The following is a 13,807-nucleotide window of genomic DNA, read 5'->3' as shown; positions in this document are numbered from 1 at the left end:
GTGAAAAGTGGACCCAAGTGACAACAACTTAATGGACAGTAATCTGTGAGAATTTCCAACAAAGAACACAACGTCAGAGTGAGACGCGCCATGTGGCCAGGCCTCACTAAAAGCCCCCAATCATAACAGTGGAGAACACCAGTGGTGCAGTGCAAAGCTGAAACTCACAGTCTTCCTCTGCCCAACCCCCCCAAAGTCATCCCAGAGAGGGTCGCCTTACCAGAATCGTGTCACCGTGAGAACGCACAGTGGCGCCGAACCATTGGTGGGACTTGAAATCAACCTGGTGTTCCGTGTTGTTGAGCAAGATCCTGCGATCCCCTGGGAAGAAAACACAAGAAAAATGAGTAATAGCACTATGACAAAACATGCATTCCTTTATTCGGATGTGGAGTATCTTAATTCGGCCCTTTGGAAACAGCTGGACTATTGGCAGAAAGCTTAAAGACCCCAGCTGTGAAGCTAAGACAATGAGACTCTGGTTGGTATTTGCCGCTCAGCGACTCCTCAGGAGATAGTGGTTCTCTTAGCTCGGCCGGGCTCGGACTAGACTAGCTTAACCTCGCTGACCCCTCGTTCTGTTTGACCACCTGGCCAATAACACTGATCTCCCACTCCGACGCTTTGACAGCAGCAGGTGACATGACAGATGGTCCGGGGAGTCAGATTCAAAACACAGCTTTATTGGCGGACAGATGTTGCGTCTGCGCTGCAACGTAGAATGAAACGCAAACAAATCGATTAGGCAAGGAAGTCACATCACTTCCACATAGCTCACACGCGGAAGGATTCCAAGTAAGAGCTGACATCTAAAAGGAAAGTTCAAATTTCAGGTCATTCTTGAGCCCCTGCAGTTCTCAGACTCATTCCCCCTGAAGACTTAGTCAAACCACCATATTGCAAAAGAGCCTGAGGCTAGATTCTGCAAGAGATCACGACCTATGTGGATGTGAAGAAGGCAGGCTGTGAGTCAGGCGTCTCTCTCCGCATGCCTGTCCGCCCCTGGTCTTTCTTCCCAGCCAACTAGGCAGCCTGGAGCTGCTCCATGTCGTTGTGGAAAAGGGGGGGCTGGGGTCCAAGGATAACATACACACTCTGGCCCAGCTTCCTCATAGCAACCTCCCAGTCATCTCTGTTTAGGCACACACTTATCTCCCTCTTTCTCTGTTTTCATTTTCAATATTATCTCCGTCTTTCTATTCTTTTTTTCCCCTTACACTATCTCGCCCTGGTGTCCACGTCTCAACAGCCCTTTCTCTCCTTTGCATTTGGGGAGTGCTGCTGCCCTTCACCCTGGACAGTAAGCAGATAGATTATAGTTTTGAATAACTCTGCTGTATTGCAGCCTAATCTCTGACACCAGGGGTTTTCCTGCTATCGTTCTTCATCACGGGCCTACAGCAGCGCTGCATAGAAGCCATACAGTTAATAGCATGACCAGCACTTCAAACGGCTCCCTCATAAGCTTGTTGCTTTAAGTAATCTTCCTTGCTGCATGGCCCTTAATCTTAAAGCTAACACTTTCTTGATATTTACACAACTCGGGGTCTTTGTTTGGATAAGGTTGACGCAAAGCCACCAGGGGAAGGTAGGAGCGGCGCAGCGGTCGCATCAAATTCCATCCTACCATGCTACTTAGTAAGCTAATGTCCCAAACCGTAGCATGAAACACATAGGATGTGAATTGCGTACTATTTCTGGTGAAATATTACAGTACGTAGGCATCAGACATGATGCTGGTGTTATTATCCCACAATGCACTGCAGTGGCGAAGTTCATAACAATGGCGGAAGGCTCAGTAACGTCGATTACACTTCAAGTGTAAGTATGAGATTCCACTTCGCTAGGTTAATATATATTTTTAAATGAGTTCAGACTTTATGATTCTCACAAATCATCGTTTGGTCACGGGTTGTCACGGTTACACGTTTCCAGATGGCAAGGAGGAGAAGTGACTTGGTAAGTTCACTGCGTCCGAAAAGATACAAACTATTGTTTATTCACAGAAAAGTATGCTAAATAGTAGATATGTAGTGCATGGTATGCGATCTGAGTAATGTTACCACGGCGACCACAAGTAGCAGCAGAAACTGATCAGTTATCTAGCCGTGTAAAAGAGAGAGAAGCTCACATGCCAGCATTAGTTCCAGCATTAGTTCTGTGTCACTATAACGGGTGATGAAAAGTTCTGCTTGTTGTCTGCGAGTCGGAGGAGATTCGTGGGCGAGATAGAGGGAAACCCAGAGACGGGCCCCAACAACATCCGAAGACCCCCTGGGAGGCCCGTTAGAGCGGTAGCGCCGCTGTGACATGGCGCCGGGCCCGGTCTCTCTCCCGGGAGCAGCAGAGGATTGTGGGGGTCTGGAGTGCGTCCGTAGAGTCACTCTCGCCTTTGAACCGTGTGCGAGGCAACAGCCATTAGTGGGTTATAGCCTCTCAATGTGAGTATTTTTGTGTGTGTCAGAGGGGTTGAAGACAAATGGCCAAATTCACTCATCACATCAGCTGCCCCCGTGGGAGTACCGAGCAGCAGGAGAACAGAGGGGGACCCAGCAGAGGAACAGGGCTCTGGTTTCTCCCTCTTTCCTCCTTCCCCTCTGGCCTTCTTAGCCTCCCTCCCTCCCTCCCTCCCTTTCTCCCATCCTGTATGTGCCCTTCTCACAGCCTCGCTGCTGCCCTCGCTCCCCTTTCCTCCTCCCGGATCCATTGACAGGCTCTTATCTCAATGGAACGGGAAGTGGATGGGAGGGCCACTTTGACCCAATTAGTTAGACTAATTAAGAGGGTCTATGGCCTCTGGGTCACAGCTCAAACACACCAAAAGGACAGTAAGACGTATGACACCGCCTACTCTCGTGGAAGACTCCCCATGAAAGGTTTTCAACCATTACCATCATGACATCCTCTCATTAATCTGTAACTGTTAACGACAAGGGAAGTATGTGGAGCCACGGTCCTCTTTAGCGCCATATCGCGCTACATTCTAAAACCGGACCACTTTTTAGCGGTCCGATCAAAAAGTTACGCTGCTATTCTGAAGCTATAGATGTCCTCTCTTATAATTCACTGGGACTTTAAAAAAAAAAAAAAAAAAGACTGCCTGACTGCCTTTTTGTTCATTGCTTTAGCATATATTCATCAGAATTGGCAATGAAAACAGTCTTAGCTTAAGTAATTGAATTGCGGCAGTAAATGTCATCCGTGGAACAGCTGTTTGGCATCGCCACATTTGCATGTCGATGTCCTGCACTAAGCATCGCTCCACTGTTGTTCTGCTGTGATCCAGATGTCAGAACCGGCTCTGGCACTCTAATCAGCTCTTTCAAAAAGGCCCTCAGAAAATATGAAGGACACACTCTGACAGCCCAAGGGACTAACCTTCACTGTGAGGCCCTCGCTGCTCGCACATGACATCACTCGCCGTGGCCTCCAGCCAGCGGCCGTGGATGTGCAACACATTTTTATGTTGCAAGCAAAAAAAAAAACATGCAAAAACGATGGAGCAAAGGGTACCCAGCAGTGATGTGTCCAATAAAAGAATGTTGTTAAACCAGTCTTGTGAAACACCCAGCGGAATATCTCTCTATTGTGCATTATGGGCCGTGAATTTAAGTTGGCCCACATTACTAAGGTTTGATTTCTCAGGGAAGAAGCCAAAAGCACCGCGGTTACCGTCCCACTATATGTGCGATTCATATCAGCTTGTGTACGTGAATTGTGTGTTCCCGGGGCAAAGTCGATCTGAAAGCTAGTTCCTTTCCTCACCTCGCCGCGGCTCCATTGTGCAACACTGACCGATGGGAACCTACTGAAACACGAAGCCATTCATTAAACAACGACCTTGTGTTCTCCACAAAACCACTTTACCTAATTCGGACTCAACCGGAGCCTTTTTTTTTGTCTGCTCCACCTGTCGTAGAAACAGGACATTTCTTTTGTGTGACCTATTTGTTTATTGGTCGCTTATCTCCCCTACAGCTCCCGGGGGCGAGCCAACACAAACACAGCCTAGAGGAAGGAAAGAGTATCCTTCAAAAACCTCTTCAACACCCCATTATCCCTTTCATGCCCAAAGAGAGGACACGGACAGGAAACAAAAAAAAAGCCGGGGGATCATCCTGCGTCCAGGAACCAACACGGCCTAACAGCAGCTCGGTGGAGCGGAACGCTGACGCCCGATCCTGACCTGAGAGGAAACGCTCCGAGAGACAGCACACCTCGGCAAGTTTGAACACCACATCCAGAAAACACTCACACAGTCACATGCAATCAATAACGAATCATAAGCTAGACCAGCAGACGAGCTCCGTCATAACGCTTACCTTCGGGGTCAAACTCGATGGCGTGACAATCTGATTGGCTGAGGCTCCATGGACAGTAGAAGACGGACCCTCCCTCTATAACGTCCACCTGACTGGTGTTGGCCTTCGGAGCTCCTATCACCACGCTCACACTGCAAGAAGACAGACAGAGAGACAACTTTGCGGTTACATATAGTGTTACAAGTTTAACCGAACCTGCATTTCTTTACCAAACCATCGCCACGGTCTGCAGCTCTTAGCCTGGCCTCAATTAAAAGTTGCATTCCAGACCTCCCACCCTTAAACTTGATGCATGTACGCACATTTTACCGCTTAGCGACTTGCATTCTGACTCACAAGCAAAACATTTTAACAGGTTGCAGCGCCCTTTTACATAATCCCCATATGGGATATAGCACGGGGGACTTGCTGCTTGTGACATGTGCGTATGTGATGCTCACAGAAACATTTACTCCACTTGGTAGGTCGGGAGAAACACTTGCATGGTCACACATGCCCCCCCCCCCCTCCCCCCCGTGGGTGCAGATTCAATAGGAAAACAAGAAAAACAGACAGGCTAAGTGGAGTCACGCTCTTGTTTCTTCAGCTGTGGCACTAAGCTTCCATGTCCTTGGAGCTGCACTGTACAGCTGAAAGGGAGGCAGCCGACCACTTCAACGGACATAGGAAGAACTGGCAAGGTGCCTTCGGATGAAGGAGACAAAGAAAAGTGAGGGATGATAAGTTAATGGCGGAAACAAAAGATCTGGGCATGGTAAAGTAGGTAATGTGTCTGAAGTGGATGGTTTGATCATGACCTCATTCTGGACCCGCTTGACCCAACAAGCATCACTGACACAGATGCTGGCATTGATGTGGGTAAAGGAGGCAAGGGACCGTTGAGACCAGACGGTGTCTAGGGGGCTCCGCAACAGGAAGACCAGCCCTTTCCTGCCCCCGATCTTCCAAAAGTGCATGAGCGTTTACATCTTGGCTAAACGTAGCATCCTGCCCCCCCCCCCCAGGGGTAACAACTCAGCAGGGTTCAGAGGAAGACGGAGGAGCCAGCATGAGTCAAAAAGCAGTTAAACCGTGCAAAATTCCGAGACCTTGTAATCCACCGTAATGAATCCCACTGAACCCTTCTATTACCTCAGATGACAAAATGCAGAAAAAGCTTATAAGGGGGGGGGGGGGGGGGGGGGATCGAACAGGCTACAAGGCTTTCAAATCATTTCATCTCCCGTGGTTTCAAAAACACACAACTGCGTGGAGAACAAAGGGAAGGTCACGGAGCAGAAGTTCTGGGTTTAATTTCACACCGACACTGTGGTCTGAATACCTCGGAAGAGAAGAGAATACGGTGCGATGCCAATTTCCAAATGTGGAGCAGAAACTGCCGAGTTGGAAGAGAGGAAAAGAAACGGATCGGTCCGTTTTTTGGGGGGGAGCAAGAAGCATGTTCTGACCACATATGCAGGCTACGGGAATATCCCGGCAGAGCAGCAGAGCTCCACCTGCACAGTGATCTGAATCACAGAGGGGGCGTCCTGGCCAGGGAGTCTCACGATGAGACAGCTGAGGATCTCCCCATCGCTGTCTGAAAACACACACAAGCTACGCAAGCAGTCAGCAAATATTTAACAAGCGCAGACTCTGTTGCCCTGCTGCATGTCATCACTCTCGTCACCTGCCAGCACTAGATATCTGTCTAAAAACTGTAAGAAGGACCTGTGGTGAAGAACACAGCTTTTAGAACCTTTTAGAAATGGAGAAAATGTCTCCACTAACAAGTAAACCGGAAGGCGCAGCATCTTCTGTAGAATCACATGTAGTGAATAGCCGTAGTCGTCTGTGGCAGCTTCTCAACGGAGGAGAAAAATAAATAAATACAGGAAATAACATAACTAGCGGATCACGCTTTAATCAGTAAGTTGCCGGTGGAAGCCGAGTTCTCGTTACCTTACCCAGATGTGCAAACAGAGGTTTGATAGCGATCTGAAAGCACTGCACATGAGGAGGAATTAGCATTTAATGGGTCTTTTATCTGGCGAGGATCAGTCTCATACTGCACCGGCATTTCTCCACCCATCTCCTTATCTGCCGGCTGCGTTCTCAAGGAGGTAGAGCTTCGTTGGCGTCATTAGCATTAAATGAAGCCGCGACGGCTGTCGGCTGAGTGCTGCGTTACAAATTCCTGTGTGAAAGTAGGCGGAGTGTACGGCCCGGTGTTGGGATGGATATGCAAATGTATGGAATTGGCGAGCGACCCTCAGTTGTTCAGGTGAAGAAGAGCAGACTCATTTTGGATAAATCCAGTCTAGACCAGGGGTTCTCAACCTTTGATTGATTTGAACCTTGACGATACATAGCATAAATAAACTGAACTGTAAATATGTTTATGTCTTTGACAACTGTAATGACCAAAATAAAATATTCTGCTTACCTTCACCATCACTGCCTGTCCTTATGAATGCAGATTTAACGTCTGCAGGCTCATATTCTCTTGGAGCGTTAACTGGTGGTTTCAAAAACAGATCCATCTCGCTGCATCAGCAAGCCAACCGTGGCAAAACACGTCTCTCCCTGATGATGTGGCATTACCGACGTTGTGATATTCAAACTAGTCACCGAAATGATGCACTTCATTCAGTGTTTTTTTTCCCCCTTCATTTATGTGAATTCTCTTGGACATTTAGACAGAAAATAACATGCTTTGTAAATGACTCCGAGGCCCACACGTGGGGCCCCGCCCCGGTGGTTTGAGAATAGCTCCAGACAAAAGGCTGCTCACTTCTCGGAGGGATTAAAAAGCGCCGGCGTCGCATGTTGGATGGGGATCGCAGCAGGCAAAGCTCAAGATGCATTTGAGAAGCCATGACTGATCTTCAGTCATTCGTTCCCTGGAATGTTTTGGCTACACGTTTCTCAGTGTTGTTGCTGCTGTGGATGAAAAGCAAAACCCGCTTCAACAGAGAGCAACATCATGTAGGTGGGGGGGGGGGGGGGGGGGGCAGGAGAATGTAAAGCATCGCCGGCTGCACCACGTCTAGCCCTCCAAGCCACTAATGACCTCCACCATCCCCCAGCTGACAATTAAGCATTAATTAAACTACTGTAAGGGATTCGGGCTGTAAGCGACGGATGCATAAACAACAGCTTGAACCGAGGACTGTGTTTGTCTAATTTCGATCTCGAGCAATCAGAGGACATTCTACAAAAAAAAAAACTCACCACACCACAATTGCCAGACTGTAACCACCATTTTTATGTGGGGTTGAGAAATTAGGGGGGTTGCAGAGTGTTGGAACTTGCTGATGCGACACTATCGTGCGTAGCCATGGCTTAATGCCGTTTATGATGAGGTTACAGAAGGAGGTTGTCAGAGGGCAAATTCCTCTGTTACCCCCGCCCCTCCAGTCCCATTCCACATTTAATTGTCTTCCACCCAGCTGCAAAAAGCTGATGTCACTTGAACACTATTATAACCATTTTAAGCTAGAAATAAGGGGGAGGTGAAATCACATGTAAAGGCTGCCAGTGCCGGCTGAAGTCACCACCTGCAGTCATAAACACAAACGCCATGGCACCGACACAAATGGAGAGAGGGAAGGGGGGGGGGGGGGGGGGGGGGCTCGTGGCCTTCAAACCTCAGCAACACCAAAAGTAAAACATGTACAGGGACCCGTGGAGTGTACACAGAGCTATCAACAAGTGCTTAAACACCGGAGTGGCTCCGTATCAGCAGAGAAACTCGGAGGAAAGCTCTCGACCTTCGCTGCCCTAAAACCCCCGAAGAGAAAATATACAACAAACAATCTTTGGAAAATCCCTCCACCACACTCATTAAATGATAACCGGCTCAATGGGAGCAGGCAGTTGGTGGGCATAAAACTCATGAATGATTATATTGTGTCATCCTGCAGCAATATTGACGCTGAGATCAGCTGAGTGACAGAAATGGGCTGCGTGTGATGACATATTCTAGACCACATGGAGCCACACGGGTAGCCTCAGGTCCTCTTAGAAACCAAGGCCAGACAGAAGCTGCTCGAGTCCTTACGGCTGCCATATGGACGATCGTCTACTCACACACACACACACACCTACACACACACACACGTTGCTGAAGATGATGAGAGTAGCAGTGCCTGCTGGGATGGCGTGTGCTGACTACAGAGAGTCTACTGTGCTATGCTGAAGGGGCAGATACTACTGTAAAAACCAGATAAAGGATCTGTATGTTGCTTTAGAGGCCCAGAGAAAGTCTTTTATGACAAGCTATCCCTCCGGGACGACCTTGAAAGGGAGCCATTGAGATGTGAACCCTCACGGACCAGCGTTGATCAGATGAACAGTCCGGTCGGTCTTGGATGTGATCCCACCATCACCACAAAAAAACATTTCCTCGGTATAATAGTGTCGGGCGACAAGTGGCCTACAAATCTCAAGTGCTGTTGGCCAAGGTAAGCAAACAATGTTGTTTATTGTCACACAGGAAAAATGTAATGTTTAGAGTTCCGACTCCAGGGTTTTACGCTACACTGCGGCTTGGTGGTTCGGTTGCCCGGTAACTAAATCAGAAAGGTCCACATCAAGCTTTTTAAGCGGTTGCTGTTTTGATTTGTGACTGGTCAGTGGCTGAATAATACCGTTCTTATGCTTTCATGGTTAATGTGTGAAAACCAGCAGCTGCTTTGTCAGAACCACCAACAATGCAGAAGAAGACATTTCACAGGTGGCAAGTGAGACATTTGAAACCGCTATTTTTAAAAAAAAACATCAAAATGACTAAAAAAGGACAAACCGGTGCATTTTCTCGTGCCAAACTGTTTTCCCACCCCCATCCCCCCCAAATACAACCCCTCCCTCCCCTTTCACAGACCAACAGCCCTAAAACGCCATAATCCTCCTGCAGGGAGTTTAACTGCTGGTGGTTCACACCTCTCCACAAAGCCCCCGTCAGGGGGTCCAGTCCTCTCACCTCGGGATAGAGAGGCTGTTGTATTAAACGTGGTGACGGGGGGGGGGGGGGGGGGGGGGGGGCAGCTGTTGAAACACTTTGCCTGTGCACCCCCCACAACCCCGGCTGCACCCACGCATGCATACATACGAATACATCCAGAGAAGTTGCGTCTCATTTCCATCTAAATATGAGATGCTAATTGGGGCAAAGGATTTTATAATTGCACACACAGACAATGGTGTCATTTGCTTGTTGCTATATAAAGGAGAGTCTTTATCCTGATGTGAGTCATTTAGTGACCTGGGGGGTTAAAACAAGCCAGGCCTGCTGGCTCTCAGAGATTAAATCTAGCAAAGTATGAGTCAGGACGACCCTGACCAATAGCTAACTCCATTCCAAAGCAGACATGACGTCCTCTGGGCATTCCCAACTCACTACAGCAGGCATCCACAGGCTCTTTAAACACATCGTCACCCTCCTCACTGACATCTTTTTCCAGTGAAACACACACCGGCTCATTATTTAAAGCCCCCTTTTACCAACAGAGCAGTAAAAGGTAGACAGGCGCTTTACGTTGGAGACAGACTGCGGCGTAGCCAAGCGAAGTACGTCCCTACTGACCTTTGCAGACGCTAATCTTCCCGACCTAGTGGCCCGATTATCATAGGTGCGTACGAAGTTTGACAGCATGAAGCTGCTTTGTTTCAGAAGGTCAATAAATTAAGAAAGAAGTGAGTCATAGTGAAAGCTCCTCAAATGGAAAACAGTAAACATTTTGTGCTGTCAGACAAAGAGCCCCATTGTCTGCACGCAACGACGAGAAACCTGGATGACGAAAAGCTTGGCAGCGCAAATATACAAGCTGTGCTCCTGCAGCTGAACCACTCACTGGTTTCATTTAGTCCACAGAAAAGGACACCAATGAAAACAAATCGACCCGAATGAGACTGATCATATATGGAGAGGGACCTCGTAGGGAAAACATCGCAGCTTTAGTGGCCGAAAGAGAACTCAGTCCAATGTCAATATTAGTTCAACTCTAACCCTGTTTGAGAGGCTGAACTCCAGGAGAGTGACCTACATGGACGGGCTGACCCCTGCATTTGTCCCCCCGGTCACACATCACTGAAACACATGCAGGGACTGGAACATATTACTATCTCCATCAGAGGGTCATCCATCAACGAACATAACTTTTAAATGGCGCTATAATCTCATTTGGAGCAGTCCAAATCCAAAATAGGGGGAGGGGGAGTTATAAATGTGTGTTTCCTCAAAAGTTCCAACAGGCAGCAGAAGCTGTCTCATCCTTTCATACACTCCAGAGCCAAGTCTGTTATTATTTACAGCCCTCTGACCCTTTGACTCCTTCTATCTTCGGTATGATCCACTCCCCCTATCTCTGCCTGGCACTGGAGAGAGTCAAAGAGGAGTCACTGTTTGATTATAAAGTGTGTGAGGAGTCATCCCTTCAGAAGACCTTCCCATGATGAAGAGGCGGGCGTGCGTGGGACAAGTTGGCCACCTTCACTCAACATGAAATAACACACACACACACTCAACGGGGGACCATATATCCTCTCGCCCTTTCCTGTGGCGTATCTGACACACACAGTTCACTATCCTCGGGCGTTTTTCCACGGTGGGCCGGCTACTGGTGTCCAAACTCAATTTTATGACGCTGGGCGCCGCAGGGCAATGACAGACCCCGCTGCTTATATATAAACTTGTTGTCAAGGACGGGCGTCAAAGTGGGAGAGAGGAAGCCTTTGTATTCGCAGGCCTGTCAGGGGCATTTATGGATGGGGGACGTATCTCCCTCCCTCCCTCCCTCCCTCCCTCGTCTCTGCATCTACATCTGCCATCCGTCTCGCTTTGCTTATGTACCTCTGTAGTCCAGCCGGTGATGAACACTCTAAACGTGGGAGACGGGCTAAAAGCAGCTCATCCCGACATGAAGAAACTCCCTGCGCAGCCCTCAGCTGACCCTACCCGGGTTCCAGCTACTTCCCCCGCTCCCCCCAAAGAAACGTCTCCAGTGTGGGCGATGACGTGATGGGAAAAACACAAGATAAAAGAAACTCATTTTCAACGCTCTCCCCATATCTCCTGATGTCCACTTCTAAGAAGCTGTGAATGAAAACTGGCAGATACATGTGGTTTTTGCAGATAAACCCGATGAGTCACGATCTTAAACCCGCTCATGCTTTGCTCCGTTTGACATTTGACTTCTGAATACTCATCATCCTTGCAGGAAAATTATAGAGGACTGGGGTTTTCTTTTTCCTGCTCACATAAAAGCCATTGTCTCGTCTCCTCCTCCATAAGCACGGCGTCCTGACTGTAGAAAAGTTCAGATTAAGTCAGCAGAGCGATGACGTCTACGCTGTCTCGCACTTAATGAGTCGAGGAGAGATGATGGGGAGCGAGGCTAGACGGTGGGGGGATGGATGAATTAAAAAGCTGCCTGCTGCAGAATGACATCAGCATAGGAGGAAGTGAGGAGGGGGATGCTGGAGAGAGAAAGAGGGGTTCATGCATTCATGCTTCACGTCCTAAATCATACCGCTTTGCCGAAGCTCCCAGGCAGAGAGGTGAAGACCGAATAGCAGCGAGTTTTTAAAGAGACATCGAGGGCCAGGAGGAGGGCGGGGGGGATCTCCCCATGTCTGAGTGTCTGACCGTCCAGGGATGTGGGGAGGAGAAACAGGGGGAAACTAGAGCTGATCCTGGCGGCCCACTCAGCACAAAGCCCTTCCTCAAATCCCAGCACGCTGGCTGGTCGCAGAGTGGGCCGAGACAGCGCTGGTGCTGCTCAGCAGACACAGACTCAGCCAGGAAGTCTGCTCACGTCTGAGTGAAACCCTGACTGCGGCCGCAGGACCTTTTGTCAATGAATATTACGATCACAGGGTTGCGTCCGAGGCTCGCCAGTGGACCGAATGTGCAGCAACACAAATGCAGATCTTTCCATCGTGCCTCTTTCTTCTCGGTGCACCCCTGCCGATATAAAACATGCTCCTCGAACAGTGGAAATGCACCACAACATGATGTTCTCTTCATACTGCTATTAGAGCTGACCACAGGCATGTGTGCATCGGTCCATCCAAACGATGCAAACAATCTCTTGGGGAGGGGTGTGATACAACCCCAGCATGCTGGCACATCCCCACTGAGCCGGGAAAGCATCACTATCACAGCGTTTCACACCAATAAGATGTGATGGCTGAAATGTGGCAGTTAAGCGGCTTTTTGGGGGGGGGGTTCATCAGCGTATTAAAGGTGAGGGTAGGTCAAAGGGTCAGAATGAAATGTCATCTTGCAGAGCAACGAGATTAGGACTGCATGGCGATTCAGAAAGCTCTTTGTTTGGCTTTTTATGATGAAATAGCCACTCTTTGATATGAGCATTTACTCTCCTTTCCTTTTAGAACACTAATGTGATTTCCAGAATGTATTAAATTGCAGTGAGATGTGTGCGCGCTGAAGGCGTGTGCGCCAGGCATGTATCCACACAGAACCCTCATATAATGCCAGAGCCAGCCACAACAACATCCCACAATTTATTTTGTAAACTCTATAACTTTATGTCGTTTTGCAAACATTTAAACTCCCCCCATGGAAAGTTTGCAGGCTGCGCGCAACACATTTGTCCACAAATCTGGGCATCTTAAAGCGCAAAGATAGTTATAAAAAAAAATGTTTCCGACTGTAGTGGAGCTTGTTGGTGGAAGGCCTCGCAATCCTTGTAGATTATTATTTAAAAACTAATTTTACATCACTTCTGTGCTTGAAAAAAAAAAACATTTAGAAGAAGAAAGAAGAGGAAAACTCACCTGGAGGAATCGGCCAAATAAAAGTCCACAGCATATCCGAAGTAGCTCCCGTTAGGTCCGCTGTAAACAGCTGGGTTCTCCACGTCCAAGTTGAACGCCTCGCAGGCAGGCTGGGAAAGAGTGAGCAACAGCCCGCTGATACAAAGGAGCGAGCGGCCGAGGAGCGCTGCTCTGCCCGGCGTCTTTACGCGAGATCGTTCCGAGCCCATATTTGACAATAAATTAATCCACTCGCGTTGCTTCTTTTTGTTTTGTTTTCAAATGTGGAAATTGTCCCACTTTTTCTTTTCTTTTTGGGGGGCGCTTTCGAGTCCGAGTCGTGCCTGAACACAGCGGTTGGGAACGCGTCTAAAAGTGCATCCCCGTCGCTCTAAGCGGCCAGTGTGTCATTAATGCTCCGTCAGCTCCTCTCCGCTCCTCTCTCTCTCTCTTTCTCCGGGGCCCACGCCTCCTCCCGCTCACCTACTCACGACTCACGGACGCGCAGGGAGTTCCCACAGCCGTGACCGAACAAAAAAAAGTTTGGAAGGAGGAGGAGGAGGAGCGTGTGATTCCCTTAAAAAAAGAAGAAGAAGAAGAAGAGGGCACTTCTTGTCCACTAACCCCTATCTCTGGAGTACTAATGTTTAAGAAGATGTGCACTTTTGACTTCAGGGACACTAAGATTATTAACCAAAAAAGAACAAAGGATTTTTTTTTTATCT

The 13,807-nt window shown here is 48.5% G+C and overlaps 1 protein-coding gene across 1 annotated transcript in view; it reads right to left on the bottom strand.

Moving 5' to 3' along the window:
• Window positions 1–13,552, bottom strand: part of itga5 (integrin, alpha 5 (fibronectin receptor, alpha polypeptide)) — a 32,970-nt gene extending 19,418 nt beyond the window's left edge. Inside the window, exons 1-3 of the mRNA XM_084014548.1 lie at window positions 13,104–13,552; window positions 4,323–4,453; window positions 221–321 (exon numbers count right to left, since the gene is read on the bottom strand). Coding sequence (XP_083870674.1) covers window positions 221–321; window positions 4,323–4,453; window positions 13,104–13,312 — 441 coding nt within the window. The 5' untranslated portion in view covers window positions 13,313–13,552. The remainder of the gene's footprint in view (window positions 1–220; window positions 322–4,322; window positions 4,454–13,103) is intronic.
• Window positions 13,553–13,807: the final 255 nt, after the last annotated feature.

The sequence above is a fragment of the Eutrigla gurnardus genome, assembly GCF_963514095.1.
Source record: "Eutrigla gurnardus genome assembly, chromosome: 8".
Taxonomy (NCBI): Eukaryota; Metazoa; Chordata; class Actinopteri; order Perciformes; family Triglidae; genus Eutrigla; species Eutrigla gurnardus.
This window is presented reverse-complemented; position numbering and strand designations above follow the sequence as displayed.